We start from the raw sequence: 20,915 nt of genomic DNA on the forward strand, positions 1-20,915 counted from the left end.
AATATTTGTACATGGTGCAAGCATTATCAATAGAATTCATTTGTCAACCTTTTTAAAAAAAAAAGTCATTGCACTGGCATTTTTGCCCTTAACTATAGCTGTTTTGCTGAATTATATAAACAAGCTACAAGAAAAATTACACTTTATTTTTCATATCCTTCCAGAGAAATCCAGCAGTTTGTGTTGCTTAGCCCACAGGTATCGTGCAGTTTTTCTACATGAGTGTATGGTAACATATTCTTCATTCCAGAATGCTTATAAATTAGAAGGTAGCTGTGAGGAAAAACTGGATCCCTCTTTCAACTTTAATAATTGTACCCCTGCCCTCCAAATTCAAGGCTTCTTTCTAGGCTGTCAAGAAGGTAGGAGTGGCTAAAGCGTTGCCTGCTACCCCATCTGATAAAAAAGACTTTCTCAAGCAGTTCTGAACAGTAACACTTAGTTCATAGCCTAAACAATTTCAGGTCAAAGAGATATACCATGAAATATATGTTCAAAATGCCTAGCCAACTCTCATTTTTTAATGTTTTGACTAAAAAGTAATTTTTTTAAAGAGTACATTTCAGTTAAGAAAGGACTGATTTACCTTTAGAGCATATGCAAGATATTATCATTATAGTTTCTTAAAATGGTGACCATTTATAATAGGGGAGTAGGGGAGCTAAATATTTAGATATGTATTTTTATGCACATTAACTATTGTCATATAGTGCACCTGTTTTTTCTACAATGATAAATATCACCTATCACTATTAAAACCCCAGGAACTGGGAGATAGAAAACTCAAATAATGTTGAACACCCACTGTGTGCTAGGCTAAATGTAGAATACTTTCTGCTCACTCATTTAACTAGCTGATGTTCTTTAACTCCAGAAAATAAAACTTAATAAAAGATGAACATAAAGTCTTTTGAACTCTGATGTATATGTATTTGTGAATATTCTTAGGTTTCAAATTTTATTTTTCCTAGTGAACCATAATAATATATAATGCTGAGTGAAAAACAAGTCATATCCCATATTTTTTATCTTGTAGCATGCCAATTTAAAAAATATATACAAATGTAAAAAATGTCATAGAAGGAAATATAGCTGATTAATTATGGTTCTCCCTGAGTAGTGGGAATAATTTTGATTTCTAACTTTTTTCTATATTTATACATTTTCCATATTATAAATGTATTTTTAATCAGAGACATTATTAATAAAACATTATTAATAAAACACAAAGAAACACTATTAATAAAGCACAAAGAAAGTGAACTGTGTGTTTTTGTGTTGGGGGAATAAACTATCTTGATCTGTAAGCTAATAACTAAAGACTCTGTTTTTATTTTAACCAGTATTTCAGTTTTGGCTACAGGAAACTGCTTACTTCAATATATTTCAATACACCATTAGATACAAGTTTTGTATCCAACATAGTATTGAAATTTTTTTACTGTTCTTAGTCAGTATTTTGTGGTGATGAAGTCTTATACCTAATCTGGATAGTTAATAAAGTTAATTTGGGAAATGATAATAAAGTTAATTTATATTTAGTTAGAATAACCTAAGTTGAATTATGCAGAAAAACAAGAATTTTTTTAATTTTAATAAACTAATTATATGCTGCATTAGAATTAATTTTTCAAACATTTCTAAATGATAAACACACTACTCTCTCCCAGACTGAAATGAGAATATTTTATGAAATTAAAAATTTTTAAAGCTACTAAATATTATAGTAAATCAAATGTCTAATATCAGTTATTCTATGTGGAGACGTATTACTTCCCTATGTTACAAGAAATATTAAGGTATATTAGAAGGCTAGTTTGGGATTTCAAGGAAAACATATTAAGAAGCAGTTAATGAATGAAAAATATAACTTCTTTGAGAACTCTGGATTTTGGTAATATCATGTGGTAGTGGTAGGTTTTCAGTGAATCAGTGTTTCTTTGGATAAAATAGGTACTGTGGCCAGTAACATAGATCATAAGTTCATGAAGTAAAGCATTAAAATGGATCTTGTTATATTTCATAAGTTAGGGGAAAGATACATTGGTAAATCTGTGGGTACTGAGCACCAATTAATCTTACAGTCTTTACTGGGAAAATTTTAAAATCCATTCACATATTTTATTTCCCTATAATTCTGGAAGAGTACAAAAATCACTGGGGTAAAAGACCACATTTTTGTTGTTGTTGACGTAGTGGTGGTTTATATTGTTTATAGGACACCCCCAGCCTCCCCTCCCACCTACTGCTGGTGCTGTTGCCATAGTGCTAAAAGCTATTGTGCGTCCTCCCACTTAGTGTTTGCCCCTCCCTCCTGGCTTCATCTAAATGTCTCAGTTCTATAGTCAGCTTTCACAGGCTAGATTTTGAGTTTGGCTTTATCCAACCCTTTGTCTGATTTCTTTATATGCCACATATTAGTGAAATCATCCGGTGTTAGTCTTTCTCCCTCTGACTTTGCTTAAAACATTCCCATCCAGGTCCATCCATGTTGCCCCAAATGGTATGAGTTTATCTTTTTTGATTACTTAAGAGTGTTCCATTGTGTATATATACCACATCTTCTTGATCCACTCAGAAAGACCATATTTTAGTTAATCTCTGACCCGCACACTTATTCATTTCAGCTAATGACAAATTAATTGATAAAATAGGCTGTTTTTTTGTGTGTGGTAGCACTTTCATGTGCTAATAAGTTTTTTTCTTCTCTAAATACTAACAATGAACCTTAATTTTTTTATTCCCTTCTTTTAATTAATGTCCTTAAGTTTCTAAATCTGTGTTGTCCAGTATAGTAGCCACTTGTGGCTAGAGACTACTGTAATGGGCAGCACAGATTATAGAATTTTTCCATCATCAAGGAAAATTCGGTTGGATGACACTAATCTAAATTATCAGTGCAATCTAAAATTTCCTTGGGCATATTTTCTGTATATTATCTCACTTAAATTTTCCTTTTATATATTTTATTTTTCAGTTTAAAAGGATGCTTAATCGGGAGCTCACCCATCTCTCTGAAATGAGTCGGTCTGGAAATCAAGTGTCAGAGTACATATCAAACACATTCTTAGGTGAGAATACCAATTTAAATTCAATTTTTAAATTTTCTTTTGAGTTGTTTGTTTTGGGGAGGTGGATTAGGACACTAACTCATCTTGGAAACTAAACCATTATGTTAGGAATTTTGTTTTCATTCGTATTAATAAGGTAAGCCTTTAATCTTTAGAATCTAAGGTGACAAAGGTACATTTTTTTATCTTTTAGCTTAATTCAGGACTTCAAGAATTCTCTTAATTAAAGTTGTATGTTGTCATTTTTTCCAAAGTATCAAATTATAAAATACGTTTTGTAGAGAGATTTATGCATGCATTCAAAAAATTCCTGGAAAAATGCCAGCCACTAGTTATTTAATGATAAATTAGAAATGCTCCCTGCCCTCAATGTGTTGATAGTTCCTAATGAGCACCAAGCCTGTTAAACTGGTAAGGCAGGTTTAATACAGTTGCTACAGAAAAACTTGCTGATAATAATAGCTGAGAATATGGGACCATCCATAGAAAGAAATTTCAGTATTGAAATTCAGTAACTTGAACATAATCCTTAGTTTGAATTTACTTTCAAAACAAAGCTGCTCTAATATCAAATAAGTACATTTATTAAACACATGCTATGTGTAATGATGAGTTAGAAGGACTCACTACCTTGAGATGGTGAATAAATATACTAAGACATCTTATACCTTTTATTTGAAAACAATAGTTAGCTTCTGTATATATGATACTTATCAGATACTATTGGAGATTTTCTGTGCTCCCCTTGTTACTTTAGTGTTATCTAAGGGAACCCATACCTCTCTATATTATAGGAAATATTAAATAACAGAACAGTCTAAGTCATTCAAATATGCTATTTGTATTCCCACTGTATAACCCATTTCAATAAGCATTGGATTCACACTCTGTTATTTCTATGATATTTTCTCTGTTACTTCTATTATATGAAGTTACTACCATTTCAAAATAGGTATTGAAACTGGAGTTCTTAGTTAATAGGAACAGTTTTCAAGCCACTAAGTGAATTTCAGATAGCAATGGAGCTGATAAACAGTGGAAATTACCAGTGTTTGTGCTTTTTTCCAAGTGTACTATCATGATAAATCTTACCAAAAAAACTTTCTAGGACAGTTCTATCAAATAAGTAACCCTGAGTATATTTGAGTTTAATTATATTGAAGTGGATTTATTTGCTTTTTTGGTGTGTTTTTGAAGGTATCGTAGTAAGTTCACAATAAATTATAAATCCTCAATTTCTCTAAAAGGATTTTCAGTAGGAAATGTTTTCTGGGAATATGTAATGATCAAATAAAACATATCTAGTTATACATCTTATAATAGAAAAAATTAAACGCAGACATTTAATAGTAAATGTAGAATATTTTCTAAATTTCTTAAGATAAGCAACATGAAGTGGAAATTCCTTCTCCAACTCAGAAGGAAAAGGAGAAAAAGAAAAGGCCGATGTCTCAGATCAGTGGGGTCAAGAAGCTGATGCACAGCTCCAGTTTGACTAATTCAAGCATCCCAAGGTTTGGGGTTAAAACTGAGCAAGAAGACGTCCTTGCTAAGGTAAGATGATTTCAAGGATTGTGATCATAAATATGCAGTGATACCTCCTAATAATCCTTTCTCTTTTAAATAAATGAGTAAGTTTAACTGAGGTTTTGTGGATTTTTTTTTTTTTTGAAGATGGGAAAGCATTTTATGAATTTTATTCTAGAGTACTTAGGTTTTTTTTGATGATGTGGATCTAGACAGGTGGTTTGGCTTGGTATATGTGTTCTTTGTTTTTTACATCTACATTTTGTTAACCTTAAAGAGTTAGAAATCTGGTTTTGGGGAATTAGAATCGTTCAGGGTTTTGGGAATAGATTTTAACTATTGGAGAAATACTCTGATGTTATTATTGAAAGAATGTAAATGTTGTATTGTCAAAGGCCTAAGATAGAGCAATGCTATTCCGTTTTCAGTACATGCCAGTGAATTTGCCCAAATCTTGCTTGTTAGTTACATGGCACTGCCATTACTTTTAAAATGAGTCCTTTTAAAATCAAGCAATCTTTTCCTAAAGTGAGTAATTTTAAAAAGACAGGCTCATTGTTCTATTTCCGCTTTATTTTTCTTTCTTTCTTTAATCTCAGGAACTAGAAGATGTAAACAAATGGGGTCTTCATGTTTTCAGAATAGCAGAGCTGTCTGGTAACCGGCCTTTGACTGTTATCATGCACACCATTTTTCAGGTAACAGGGCTAGATTCTATCACCTTTCTTTTGTTTGGTGGCATAATACCCAGTCTATATATTGTACATGGGCTATCTTCTTTATTACTCATCCTCTTACACTCATTTTATTTTTTTCTTATTTGCCCTTTACCAATGGACAAATAAGGATACAAAAGTTTGGAATGTGGGTAAAACACAAATAAACCAATTGTGTTAGCCTTTTCCACTTCAGAAAAAGAGGTGCTCTAGGAAAATTGAAGGAATTTATTAAAATCATAGTTTAAAAGTCATCTTCATGACCCTGATTCCCATAAGAAGGAAGTATAACTTTAAAAATCAAATTAGCCCTCTGATGATTAATTTTAGATTATAATTCCTTTAATCACTAGTTTCTGTATTGCTCTTTCCTCCATAACAGTTTGCCACTCTTGTTATCCTTTCTCTCCAGTTCAGGGTTAGAATTTAAATGAGATGTTGAGGCTATAGCTACCCTGGCTCTCCAGCCCTAGAAAAACTGTTGCATTTCAATTAGTGTGATAATCCAGTGTCTTGGGTCCTGGAGCTGTCTTGATAATCATGGGTCACATATTTTTAGAAGTGGCGGCTCATCCCTGACACCTTACATACATACATCTTGGGGAGAGCACTGTTGGTCTACAGAACTATTACACTCTGATTTTGTCCCTGAAGTCCCTGGATCTTCCCAAAGGTTTTCTTCACTAGGCGTTGTAAGAGTCCCATTTCTTGGTTATCCTTAGGCATCTCTAGATTTGATATTTTTAGCACATACTATGGGACATCTTTTATATAAGAACAAAATGTGAACAGGATTTCCTTTCCTACAGGAACGGGATTTATTAAAAACATTTAAAATTCCAGTAGACACTTTAATTACGTACCTTATGACCCTGGAAGACCATTACCACGCTGACGTGGCCTACCACAACAACATCCATGCTGCAGATGTTGTCCAGTCTACACATGTGCTGTTATCTACACCTGCTTTGGAGGTAAATCTGATTTCTAAAACTTGAGAACAATAACTTGCCACTGATAAAGGTCTCATAAACATTTAGCCTGAGGTGTGTGCACCCCAGAAAGTAATCGGCTTCTTTGGAAGTATGTTACATTTATAGGGGGAAAAAAATGTAATTATGTAACAGTTCAATCTTTGATGAATTTTGCCTGTGAAAGTTAATCAGAGAGTTAGGATTTCATCTGTTTCTGGTAATGCTTCTTTAAAATTATCTGGTAGGCATTCCATAAAGCACATCTAGCTTTTTCAGTTTTCCTAGTGTTGTGGGTTTTTTTTTAATTTTGCATTTTCTAGTTAAAAGGAAGATGGTTTTCAAAATATAGTCAACACATATAAATTTTTATAGACTTTATTAGAAAGAAATACATCTTTCATTTGACCAAACCCTAAGAAATTGTTCTATTAAATGTTTATTAAGGAAACTTGATTTCCTTAATTGTTTGAAGGAAAGATTCTCTCTTGCTAATTTATTTTGTAGTTCAGATTGTTTTCGTTATGAAATTTTCTTAATACCTCATCATTTGAATGAGTGGTTCTGAACTGATTTCTCCCTCCACCCCTACACTAATTGGCACAATGTGGAGACATTTTTGGCTATCACAGCTGGGGGTTACATGCTCCTAGCATCTTGATGAATAAAGGCCAGGGGTTCTGTTAAAAATCATACAATGCACAACAGCCTCTCATAACAAATATTATCTGTCCCAAAAGAGTTTTGTTGAGGTTGAAAAGCCCTGGTTTGAATTAAAGCGACAGAAAAGAATAGCTTATGTCATTAATTTTATGGGAATTTTGTGTGGACTACACCTGAAAAGAGAAAGCATGCATTGTACAAAATGGAAGACTAATGCAAAATACATTTAAAATAAAAAAAATTTATGTACATTTTCACAACATTCTTAAGCATCTAAAATATTTTTTAAATAAGTGATTATTTTGTTTAGAAAGGAATCTGCAGTAATCCTTTTCTATATATTTTTAAAAATATATCCAATGGAAAAGGTTTAACCATGAGTTAAGAAAGAATCAGATAAAATATTTTCTTTCAAAATTATATTTTAAAAAGTTCATGAGTAACTCATTATCCACAATATTCCCCTTCTGACATGTTATGATAGAGTAATGTAGTTTGAAGCGTCATTGATTTTCCATCAAATTCTAGAAAGTAATTTCCTATTTGTTTATACCTTTAATTCATATTACTATGGATTACTAATGTTATATATATTTATGATTTTCCAGGCTGTGTTTACAGATTTGGAGATTCTTGCAGCAATTTTTGCTAGTGCAATACATGATGTAGATCATCCTGGTGTGTCAAATCAGTTTCTGATCAATACAAGTAAGTGTGGTTTATTTTTACAGAGGAAACTTTTTCTTTGTTTGTTTTTTGTGTCTGCTATATTATCAGAAAGTTCTTTGCTCTGAGCATTTTTGCTGCATAACTAACTGTCCATAAGGCAATTTTGCCACAACAGATAAAATAAGTGGTTGATAATTTTACTTTGCATGTTGGATTGACAGTTTAATTTCAAGTAAGCTTTCGGTTGATGCTCTACTCCCATTTGCATATTGAATAAGTCTTAACCCTCATCATGGCCTATACAATAACAAGTGGACTTGATGGTCTTAAAATAGTAGATAGAACACATGCATCACCTTGATAAAATTGAGCTTGTTTCCAGAGCCATAATGTCCTTCTAAGATGTGAAAATATGCATTTTAATGTTAACATATGTTAATGTAATTTAGTTCTGAAAATCAATGTTAAATTCCATGAGATATATGATGTTTGAAAAACATGCATGCTGGTACTTCTAGAGAAGTACTACAACAATGTATTTCCAGATACATATTAGCAGATAAGGGCAAAGGTGTAAGTCTGCAGAAGTATCTAGTTAGATTTCCCCTATAGTTTTAAATAAAAAAGAAAACATCAGAATTAATGCTAAGCCATCCTCATTTTATGTAGGTTGTCATTTAATTATCTCCCACACAGTAATTACTCCTGGCCCCTCTACCACCTCATCCATCCAGTGTTCTTTCCTTTTTAATTTTCCTGATGAAAACAATAGGAACTTCATTTTTATTTAATATTTTTATACTGTTAAATTTCTTCCCACTGGTAGTATTTCATTGAATAAGTCATCACTGGGTTTGGAAATAAAAAGGATAGTAGACCATCTGACACAAGGCTGCACAGGTAGTGTTTGAGCTAAGCCATTGCAAAGAGGTTTCACTTTTACAGAAATTTTATTCTTTTGGTACTTGAAATTATTGCTAAATGATTTTAATGTACTATTATAATGAAATTTCCTTCCATCAAGGTGGATTAATGTTATAAATCCACTTTTATATGAAAAAATTGCCTTAAATATTTTTTTTATATTTTATAAGAATCTGCCTTTTGTTTTTTGGCAGGAGTTTGTGGGTCCTAGCCTTGTTATGCTTTGTAGCAATCTAGCCTTCATAGTACCTGTGCATTCGCCATTCATTTCCTATATATTGCTGCAGTTAGATTTAAAGAGAGAATTTAAATGTAGCCTTGTTTTTAGAAATTTAATTCAAATCTTTAACATTATTTAGATCTATTTTTCTGTCTCTTAATAACCTCTGGATGACCCTGTAACAAAGTGTACTTTAGTGACTCACTTGAGTATAGAAGGATTAGGAAAGTCTTGTATTTCCTGAGCTATGTGGCCAGTCAACTACATTTTACAAGTTTAACTTATGAACTTATTTATACAGGATTAAATAGGATAATATTTTATATTCCAGCTATTTCATGAGAAATAAGGGGGTGATTTCAGGAATCACCTACAAGGGGGTGATTTCAGGAATCTTTAAGGCATTACTGAATATTAACACAAATATTAATATTCACTAGATGCAGTAGTAAGAGTGTGCCTTGTGTCAGTGGTTAGGGTTGACTATGTCCTTTCTGAGAAAAGCAGGAAGGTCGTCTGGTACAATGTACAGTTATGCTAGCACTTTTTGTTAGCCTGGTCTGATTATTTTTATGCTTATGCATATCTAAATATGTCTCCTAATTTTATAGCATTTTAAAAATAAATGAAAATTTTATTTTAATGAAATATTTGCCTTTAAGAAAGGTAGGTATTTTTTCTTTAAATCAGTGACATCAGAAATTCAGACTTGTATCAAGTTTTCTTTACATCCTATCATATATACTATTGTGTGTTTTACTTAGCATGAGAATTAAGAGTTGATTAGAGAACAAATTTAAACAATTGAAAATAAGGTCACTGTTTCCAAGTATTCCAAAAATTTCTTTTAGGAAAATGAGAGCCAGTAACTCCTTTATTCTTTCTTGTGGAACCTCTAAGAGTAAAAGGATGGAGGCTTGCCCTGGAGGACTCTGGTGGATACCAGGGTACCCAGAGTGTGCAATTCAAGCTAGCAAGACCACAGTCCACAGATAAATCTGATGCCCTCCAAAGTCTGAGAGCCACCGAGACAGCTAGATAGAGGATAATTATAAAGACAGTGGCAGTGGCCAAGGGTGTCTATTTAAGGTCACTTTACTGATGATCTGCCTGAGGTGAAAAGGTAACTGAAACTTCTGAAAGTATATTGTTAGTCAGTGATGTGATGATCTCCTTTCTGTAAGACCTCAGTAACACAGGGAGGTTCACAGTTACCAGAGCAGCTTATGTACTGCCAATGTTTTCTCAAGGGTAGAGTATGATGAGGTTTGTTATTCCTGAGAGAATGAATCAGCTGGTATATTGCTTATCCCAGGGTTGGACAGAGCCCCGGGGCCTTATGAGAATTACTGCCTTGGTTAAGTTTTGACTAGAGGTCATGCCAGCAAGCATTTAATTCAAGATATAGAGGAAGCTTGGTAACCAGTAACACAAACACATTTAACTTCACAGCATACATAAAGCAACCCCTCTAATAACTGGTAAATTGGTAAGAAACAGCTTTGTGAGATATCTATCAAAAATTGGCAGTTACTTTCACTTCGCAGTAAACTTTCTTTTACAGACATTAAATTTACATTTTCTCTTCCTTTCGTGAATAGACTAATCATCAGCAGCTCAGACAGACAAGCTCTAAACTTTAAAGCTGGTATTGCCAAAGCCAAAGGTTGAGTCTGTGTTTCTTATAGTAAGGAATTCTAAAAACTTCTGGTCTTCAAATTTATAAACCCATGGTTGGAAAGTCACCTTTCCTATTTTAAGGAGACTATAGAAGTACAGGGAGTTTGCATGGCCCCTCTGATAGGGGGGCATTGAAGCTAACCTGGCTGTTCCCCACTCCAGATAGACCTCTCCTTCCTGTTGTGGTAATAGTTTCTATTAATCATTCCACTCGTGTTAAAGTGCCAATGTTTTTATACTAATGACATGCATTTGCTAGTGCAATTCATGATATAGTATGATAAAAATGTGGAGATTTTGAAAACACACAGATCATTTCTACCTGGAATAATTTGTTAAGCTTTTACAAATGATTTAGCAGGAATGAAGGAATCTGAATAGTACTTAAAAAAGTTGAAATACCAGGCAGGAAGCTGCTCTATTTCAAAAAGATAATAAGTATAAATACATTTATAAAATGTAAATAGTTCGTAAAACTTCAATTATAAGGTGCTGGGGGGTTATTTTATCATTAAATTCACAATATTTTCTGAAACAAAAAACCAATAAATTTAATATAACACTAAATTTTACTTGGAAAGTAAGTTATGCTTATAGCAAAGATGCTCAAGTTTTAGGCAGAAGGATTTACTCACCTGGGTTCAAAGTATATGGCTTTTGATTGCTAAGAGCAGAGACCTTTATATATTAGAGCCTGCTTTAACTACCAGTACACACACTTTTTTATTTCTCTTGTGTCATTTGAAAATAAACTTTCCATGGCCATATTTTTGGATTGTATGTGGAATAATACATTTCTATATAAAGCTAATACTTTCAAAATAAGGAGAAATTTATTTTTGTCAAATATGATTATATGGAAATAAATAATAAGGAGCTCATTATTTTATTCAATGAAAATTCTTGACAGGCTACTATGTGCTAAACATTGTTGTGTGTACTCTGAATACATGGATAAACAAGAAGAGCTCTGGGTGTGAAAAGCTTGAATTCTGTGAATATGTATGACATCAAATGGCATTAGATCAGTGCAGAAAGTTAATTCAGGTTAAGGACTTAGGGAGTATATAAATTTAAGGCATGAACCATGCCATTTTAATCCTGTTATCCTTAGCAACTGGGTATTAAGTTAAAACTACCATTTCTATTCCACATTTCAAGGAGGAATTTTTTATTCAGAAGTTCCCAGGAAAAATGAGATAGCCAAGCACATCAACTGAATAACTTTTAATTTTATACAGGGCTTTAAGTCTCTGAGTAGGTTGGGAGGTCCTTGAGAGGAACTATTAACATTTGGACAGAGATCAGGACAAATAAGGTGAAATGTGACTGAGGCCAAATGAGTAGTACTAAGTACATAGGCGTTTATGGCAGAAAATGAGCCATTCTGCCTCTGGTAATCAAGGAAGACTTCATGGAAGAGGTGACTTGTTCTGAACCTTGAAGATGAGACATTTCAACAGAAATGCTATATGAACTATCCTTTCTCCCCCTCTGTACTACGGCATCTGAAAGTACAAAGTTAATTTTCTAATTATTCCTGAATCTTCAAGTTATCTTCATTAGCATAAAATTTACTGAAGAGCTACAGAATCAGCCTTCCCTTTTAGATGTGACTTCAGGCCTCAGTTCTATATAAGAATAGAAAGTTAAATGACTACCAGTTGCGTAAATGCTGACTGATTTAAAAATCACTAGTTACCATCACCTTCCTATAACATAACAGCCCCAGAGATGGGAGAGGCAGTAGAGACCCACCTGTTCCAAGTGGAATTGTTTCCTGGCCTTTCTAGCTAGTCTGGACTCTTTAAGTGACCAGGCTTAATCATTTTCCATGGCAGACTTGGCCAGGGTCTAGGATAATCCATCCTGTTGTTGAGTAGAATTCAATACAGTGGCTTTGCCACAGATCAGCCTTCAATTCCTTTGTCTTTCTTCACTGGCATACAAAGAAATTCATTTTTTTGTGAACCTGAGTAAATTCTTCCATCAGTGCCCCTCATCTCTATGCATATTTACTCCCTTAAAGTAACCCTGGTGGCTAATTAGATACTATTTTTCTAGCCAGAAAATATGCCTTCCTTTCAACTTTGCAATATGCATTGCATATGATTCTGCTACAGAAACAATAACATCATGTAGTAAGACCCTATAAGGTTTACGATTTATTCCCCTAAATCGTATACCCTCTGTATAAACCAGTATTACCTCAATAAAAAATATATATACATAAATAGAAAATACATAAAAAGTGTTTAATATCTATAGATAAGTATTCATAGCTTAGGGTTTTATAGACCTACATAAAAGTCAGAGTTGACCAGATACTGCCTTTTAAAAAGTATTGCTTTATCCAGACAGCTTTTTTTCTTTTGAACAAACTATTTTTTATTCAAAGATAAATAAATAAACCAATCCCACCTTTGCTGTATCAATAAAAAGACTAACACCTTATATACTTACTCCCTGGTTCCTTAGACATCTGTACCTATAAGTTGGGAGCAAAAATTTAAATTTATGTTTCTATTTGTATATATGGCAGGAACACTGTAGTGAATTCTGTTACGCACAGATAAAATCTTAGGGTTTCACAATAGAAATGTTTTAAACTTCTCTTCTCCCAAGCTCCTTTAAAACAGTTTTGGAGTAGTACTGGGTATTTCTTTCTTAGAAAAAAATGTATATTTCCACATATATTTTCCATGTATTAGTCAGAGGAAAACATCAACTACATGATTTCAGTCTTTACAATGACTTAAGTGGAAACAGAATACACCAGTTAGGTTTTTCTTTTGTTTTGTTTTTGTTTTGTTTTTGTTTTGTTTTTTTCATAACTTACCTTACAGATCTGGGTCTGCTATTTACAGGAACTAGAAAAGGGGTATGTAGGGTCTCTTGCCCAGCCCTAAAACACAAAGGTGCAGGGCAGTCATTGGAGAGGTATAAAATCTTCACCAGGGAGTTCTTTGGGCAGCTGAACATCCATCTCTGTGAAGCCACCTTCATGCAGGTGGGAAGGATGATGTACATTTATACTGACTGTTATGCTACTTGGGAAAGGAAACAGGAAAATAAATAAAGCCTCTCACCTTTCAAAGCTAGGCAATATAAAAGCATCATTGACAGTTCTAATAATATTTTGTGTTTTCCAAAGTGTTCATGTACATTCTCTGAAAACAGCAATCTTAAGTTACTTGATCCTTACATTAAATATAAAGTGTTGGGGAGGTAGTCCACAGTTTTCAGATAATATAATACCTTACCTGAAAAATGATAAGATTAATGCCATATTCCACTGAGCTTATGGAGCTACTATGAGAGGTTAAAGAAAACTGAGGCCCCCACGGTGGAACAACTTGCTACATGCCATATTGATATTAGAATTCATTTTCAAGGTCCCAGTGTCACATTAGCTAGTACATTTTCCTAGGTGCCCTCATGTAAGGCCAGCAGAGATATTTAGGAAAAAATCTCATTTTAAATTCAAAGTAGCTCAAAATATGAAGAATATGATAAATTTAGAATAAGTAACATTACTAATCTTGTATCTCTTGACTTTTTTTTAAGACTCTGAACTTGCCTTGATGTACAATGACTCTTCTGTCTTGGAGAACCATCACTTGGCTGTGGGCTTTAAGTTGCTTCAGGAAGAAAACTGTGACATTTTCCAGAATTTGACCAAAAAGCAAAGACAATCATTAAGGAAAATGGTCATTGACATTGTAAGTAGCTGATAAAAGCAAAAAAGGAGAACCATGATACAAGTTTTAAAACATGAGATTAGCATCCAGCAAAAGGAATGGCATTTCAGAACCCATTGTCGCTCTTGATGTTCAAGAAGTGACCTCCCTGGTGCTGGCAGTGATGATCTGTGAAACATTTTTTACTTCTAGCAGTTTGGAACTAAGAATAATGACAGTTGACACTCATCATTCTAGGTTATTTTCTGAACTCCTCTGGTCTTGTGGCAGACAGAAAGGTGACTAACAGTAGCAGATGGCTATATGGTGATTTTTTTCCTTTTAAAAAATGGAAGGGAAAAAAAAAAAAACTTCAGCAGTAGGCAGTACCATTTAAAGAAAGATCTGTCACCTTACCCTTTTCTCCATGCATATTATTCACAGTGATTAAGAGACACAGGATAATCTCTGGTTATCACAAACTTAGTTATGTGAAACTTTGTATGCATAAAGAGCAATTATCTGTTTTAAATACACAAAAATTAACAAAATATTTTGTTTCTGAATTTTTCTGTGAGCATCCTTGAATCACTTCATCATGGTACAGTAATCACTTTCTGGGTCAAGAAACAGACAAAACTTCAAAAACTGCATAATGTCTTATCCATGAAGGCAACCTCCCTTTTTTCACCATGGAAGTGGTGAAAAAATGTGGCTTTTATCTGGGCTTCTAGAAAAGTTCACAGCACAGGGCAAGGTTCTGCCCCAGGAAGCAGTAAAGAGTGTGCATTCACTGCTGTTAGATGACAGCATTGTGTCCCATCTCTTCATGTACTCTGTTTAGTATTCTCACATGCAAATTATGCATCATTTTACTTGATATTTGTGTTTTAAGGTACTTGCAACTGATATGTCAAAACATATGAATCTACTGGCTGATTTGAAAACTATGGTTGAAACTAAGAAAGTGACAAGTTCTGGAGTTCTTCTTCTCGATAATTATTCTGATAGAATTCAGGTAAAGCATAACTCAAATTTGCTCTGTGTGTGTGTGTGTGTATGTACACATGTGTGCCTGTATGTCTAGTTTGGATAAGAGTTGTGTCTCCTTTTTCCCACCTTAAAATTTTAGTATTTGTAAGCAAGGATTTTATCCAAAGTCTTAATCTTAAAATTTAGCCAGATACAATCCTGTTGACTTTTCCATTTGCATATGTGTTTAAAAAATAAATTAAAAAGCCCTAATATCCCACACCAGCCACTTGAAGCAGCTCTGAATTTCATCAACCATGCACATAAACAGTTTCTCTTATGATATTTAGATGTGGTAGAGGTGGCATAATTCAGGACTATTAATACTAAGTGTGAACCACACACAGACACATGGTTGAGCTGTTTGGAATGAATCTTGCACTACATGTATTTTTAAGGGTCACAGTCATCCGATGTGAATTTCTAGTAAAAAAAAAAAAGAGAGAGAGAGAGCGAACAGGTCTGAGTAGAGAAAGTGTTTGTCTGTTTTAGGTCCTTCAGAACATGGTGCATTGTGCAGACCTGAGCAACCCCACAAAGCCTCTCCAGCTGTACCGCCAGTGGACCGACCGCATCATGGAGGAGTTCTTCCGCCAAGGAGATCGAGAGAGGGAGCGGGGCATGGAGATAAGTCCCATGTGTGACAAGCACAATGCCTCTGTAGAAAAATCACAGGTGAGGCACAGCCACAAAGCTCCCAGAGAGACTAAAAGTACATCTTCAACATTACATTACTTAGCATACACATCACATGGTATTTTGTTGTGTCTTGAAATAACTTTGTGTTTGACAAGCTCCATTTCACATTAGTGTTCATAAACCAAGAAAACCTCTTCAATCATACATGCATTATGATATATTCATTAATTATGACTATATTCATGTGCATAGATTATTTTCATGTATCTGAAATCAGTTGTATAAATTCTTATTGAGCATATAGCATCTGGATTCACTGAACTAATTGGCTATTCTAAAATAAAGCCCAGGTTTCAAGCCAAACTCTACCTTATAAACACTGGAGAGTTTTTAACATGATAAACATGCTGTTGAACTAGGAGTTTTAAAAGCTAGTTTTCACCAGCTAGTAACAATACTTTTTGTATCATCTATTACATAGTAACTGTTTTCCCAAACTAACATTAGTCGTCTTCTGTGAAATGTTATGCCTTCATATTATAGTTTATATATTTTTATATAAGTTAAATATATTACATATGTACGTTCATGTCAACTCCACATTCAAATTAGATGTATGTGTGAGATCTAGTTAATTTCACCATCATTTTAACTCCCAAGTCCTGTACTCAAATTGGGTGTTTTTTCTACCAGGTGGGCTTCATAGACTATATTGTTCACCCTCTTTGGGAGACATGGGCAGACCTTGTACATCCTGACGCCCAGGACATTTTGGACACTTTGGAGGACAATCGTGAATGGTACCAGAGCACAATTCCTCAGAGCCCCTCCCCAGCGCCTGATGACCAGGAGGAGGGCCGGCAGGGTCAAACCGAAAAGTTCCAGTTTGAACTAACTTTAGAGGAAGATGGCGAGTCAGACACGGAAAAGGACAGTGGAAGTCAGGTGGAAGAAGACACAAGCTGCAGTGACTCCAAGACTCTCTGTACTCAAGACTCGGAGTCCACAGAAATTCCACTTGATGAACAGGTGGAAGAAGAGGCGGTGGGAGAAGAGGAGGAAAGCCAGCCAGAAGCCTGTGTGATAGAAGATTGTTCTCCTGACACGTAACAGTGCAAAGACCTTCACGCGCTCTCTTTTTTTTTTTTTTAAGTAGAAAATTGTTTCCAAAGTGCATGTCACATGCCACAACCATGGTCACACCTCACTGTCATCTGCCAGGACGTTTGTTGAACAAAACTGACCTTGACTACTCAGTCTGGCGCTCAGGAATATCGTAACCAGTTTTTCACCTCCATGACATCGGAGCAAAGAGGACATCTTTACGCACAGCATTTTAACAAGATTTCAGCTTGGTTGAGCTGATGAAGCAGAGAAAATCAACTCCAAAGTATTTTCAAGGGAGTGTGGCTCATCAGGCAGCCCAAAAAGTTGATGTGATTTGGGATACCTTTTTGTTTGTTTGCAATATTTTCAGCAGAAAGAAGGCATTACATAGACACCGTGAACTAATGAATGAAATGACACAATGGGTCAGGAACAGGACACAGAGCGTATCTGTTACCATAGGCAGAGGATGAGCCACAGAAATTGCGTCATTTTCTAATTTCAAGTCTTCCTGATACATGACTGAATAGTGTGGTTCAGTGAGCTGCACTGACCTTTACATTTTGTATGATATGTAAAACAGATTTTTTGTAGAGCTTACTTTTATTATTAAATGTACTGAGGTATTATATTTAAAAACCTATGTTCAGAACTTCATCTGCCACTGGTTATTTTTTTCTAAGGAGTAACTTGCAAGTTTTCAGTACAAATCTGTGCTACACTGGATAAATCTAATTTACAAATTTTACTTGCACCTTATAGTTCATAGCAATTAACTGATTTGTAGTGATTCATTGTTTTATATACCAATGACTTCCATATTTTAAAAAAAAAATATGTTGCAGGAAACCCTACTTGTAGGTCTTCGTTTACTTTGCTTTTTGTTTCACCCTTTTCAGGTAAGCAGAGTTACTCTACACTGACATTTTTCTTCACAGTGTGCAAAGTGAATATTTGTTCAGTGATACTTTGATGCGCGTTTTGTCTTATGTGTCTTAAGCCTCATAGACACTTAATCATCAGTTGGTGTTGTCTGAAGCAAGTGAGAGATATATAAATACCCAGTAGCTAAAATGGTCAGTCTTTTTTAGATGTTTTCCTACTTAGTGTCTTCTGATAACTTTTTGCTGTGTCAATGGACCCTCATTTCACAAGTGCATGTCTTTGTAATAACCCACACATTTCATGCTCATTTTTATTGTTTTCACAGCCAGTTAAAGTAAGAACAACTTGTTCCCCCTTGTGCTGCTTTTTTATTTAGCGTGTTTGAACCTCTGTCCACATTCGCTAGATGGGATCTTATCAAATATATCACCACCATTCTGACTGATAAAAAGAAACAGTTAAATTCGTTACCATACATTTTTTACCATGAGTTATACATAATAACTAGCTTTTACTCTTGATTTTACAAGGAAAAGTTAACAGCTAGCTAGCTAGCTAGGTAATTTTTTAACAATATTAGCAAAATATATTACTAAACACCAATATAACTAATTCCCTTTTGTTTTCATGATTTCACCATGGGATTAAGAATTATATAACGGATATTCTTGAGAAGTGATTTTAAGTGTAGCAACTATTCTTTGTGGAAGCCACCTCACAAGCAGGGATTGAATTACCAGTTTTCATTCCTCCATAGGCATATGTGTAGAGCACTCCTTTAACTACACTGAGGTAGAGGAGTTGATGATGCCTCTGGCAGCATCAGAAGTCTGGTAAGGTAATGCTAAACTCTAAAATAATGGGAAGGAACATTCTGCCTGAATAAAAAATTATAGATCACTCTTGGCTGAATTTAGCACCAGGAACTATATTACCGTTTTAGAGATTAATTCCCAGTATTTACCTTCAATTGGCATTTTGGGGACATTTATTTAACTTGAACTTTCTTCCCGTTTCAGCTCTTAATAAAATGTTTCCCTTCTCTGTGAAGAGTTCAGAGCACAAGTGATCATTTTTATGTGACTATCCATGAATTAAAATAGAAAACAACAGTGGGTATGTGACCAAATGGAAAATAAATACAACAGTTAAGAAAAATTGTAATCCTGAAAAAAATATATCTGGGATATCTCAAGAAGCCTTTTGGGGTCTAATAACTAAATTACTATCAGTGACCCACACTGAAGATAATCCCTATTTCAATCCTCTCAATTCCTTAAAATCTTTGATGTAAAAAATAATTATCTCTGATCTTTTACATAGACCATAATAGGAATCAACTAAATATTAAGTTTCCACCTACACCTACCTCCTGTAAAAATCAGTCATCATTTAAATGTAGTCCTTTGTTTGGCCCAACTGGTTTCACAAGAACACTTGGAAACTTGTCTTTGTCTTAATTTTATACGTTCATGATGGAAGTCTAGAAGAAAAGGTGAGGGGTGGGGTTTATTCCTTTGACCAAAATACTCTCATTCTCTCCCCTCTCTAACACTTGGTATTTTCCCCAAAGAGTGCCTAGAATCTTAATAATGAGGGAAAAATTACAAACAGCAATATGTTGCAAATGCTGACCTAAAAAGAGTTTATAACTGCACTGAAAAAAGAGAGGCTTTTCCCCCCAATTTTGTTTGTTTCTAATGGTCACTTGTGAAGATACCCACCAGTGGACAATCAAATGGTAGAAAAGGCATACTATCCAAGAGACAGGGACTAATGCACTGTACAATCTGCTTATCCTCTCCCTTCTTTCTCCTCTTGCCAAAGTGTGCTTCAGAATTTATTTTAAAAGACCATCCTCTTATAAATGGCTTTACATGTCCTAAAATGCCATGAGAAAATGCAATATCTGGGTACTGTATAAGGAAAAAATGTCCAAGTTTGTATAAAACCAGTACATTTCAGCTTGCAAGTTACTAAACAAATTCATGCTGTTTTACTTCTATTTTCTTTTACATCACTATAAATTCACAAGAAAATAATGTAGATAGAACAAATTGCAGACAAGGAAAAAAAACTTGAATGAAATGGATTTTACAGAAAGCTTTATGATAATTTTTGAATGCATTATTTATTTTTTGTGCCATGCATTTTTTTTCTCACCAAATGACCTTACCTGTAATACAGTCTTGTTTGTCTGTTTACAACCATGTATTTATTGTAATGTACATACTGTAATGTTAATTGTAAATTATCAGTTCATATTAAAACATCATCCCATGATGGGATGGTGTTGATATATTTGGAAACTCTTGGTGAGAGAATGAATGGTGTGTATACATACTCCTTGTACATTTTCTTTTCTCCTGTAATATAGTCTTGTCACCTTAGAGCTTGTTTATGGAAGATTCAAGAAAACTATAAAATACATAAAGATATATAAATTTAAAAAACATAGCTGCAGGTCTTTGGTCCCAGGGCTGTGCCTTAACTTTAATATTTTCTTCCTTTTTGCTGCATTTGAAAGTAAGGTAATGGTGAGGGCTAGGGCTGGGCATTTTACATCCAAGCTTTGATTGGATTGTGTGCAGTAGCTGGATTTTACAAAACCCCAATTTGTGCACATTCTGAGACCCTTTTGAGAGACAAGCTTTCAAGTACTTCTTGCTATGCAGCAGCACTGCATATATGAAGGTGACTCCCCTATGTGTTGCTCAAGAGCTCCCTCAGTTAGTTACATTTGATTGTTCTAACTTTGAAGTACTACTAGGAAGATATATTTTTGTCCAGTGAATATAAAAACTCTCTGGCTGCTAGACCACATGGACAATGAACTTGATTTGAGATTAACACCATAGTTCCCATGTTTTGGTTCATCATTTCTTCCTCAGTTAATAGTCATGTTAAGAGAATATATAAAATGAAATATGTAATTATTTTAACCCTGGAATCTTCAACTAAATTTCCTTGTGTATGTAAATTCACACATTTAAACACAAAAGTTTTAAACAGCACCAATTCACACAGCATAAAGTACTCACTGTTTTCTAGAATTTGTGCTTATAAAACTTACTATATTACTTTAGAATTTGAAAATTAAACTTTGCATGATGGCCAGCTCCCAAAAACTA

At 34.2% G+C, this 20,915-nt stretch overlaps 1 protein-coding gene across 8 annotated transcripts in view; it reads left to right on the top strand.

The window, feature by feature from the left end:
• Positions 1-17,037, top strand: part of PDE4D (phosphodiesterase 4D) — a gene marked incomplete at its 5' end in the record, with an annotated part of 1,035,071 nt that extends 1,018,034 nt beyond the window's left edge. For all 8 annotated transcript variants that reach the window (XM_084234300.1, XM_084234299.1, XM_084234301.1 and 5 more), the window contains 9 exons: positions 2,978-3,071; positions 4,453-4,625; positions 5,198-5,296; positions 6,124-6,288; positions 7,557-7,656; positions 14,009-14,163; positions 15,017-15,139; positions 15,646-15,828; positions 16,486-17,037. In XM_084234300.1, coding sequence (XP_084090426.1) covers positions 2,978-3,071; positions 4,453-4,625; positions 5,198-5,296; positions 6,124-6,288; positions 7,557-7,656; positions 14,009-14,163; positions 15,017-15,139; positions 15,646-15,828; positions 16,486-16,902 — 1,509 coding nt within the window. In that variant the 3' untranslated portion in view covers positions 16,903-17,037. The remainder of the gene's footprint in view (positions 1-2,977; positions 3,072-4,452; positions 4,626-5,197; positions 5,297-6,123; positions 6,289-7,556; positions 7,657-14,008; positions 14,164-15,016; positions 15,140-15,645; positions 15,829-16,485) is intronic.
• Positions 17,038-20,915: the final 3,878 nt, after the last annotated feature.

This window comes from Talpa europaea (assembly GCF_964194135.1).
Source record: "Talpa europaea genome assembly, chromosome: 5".
Classification (NCBI taxonomy): Eukaryota; Metazoa; Chordata; class Mammalia; order Eulipotyphla; family Talpidae; genus Talpa; species Talpa europaea.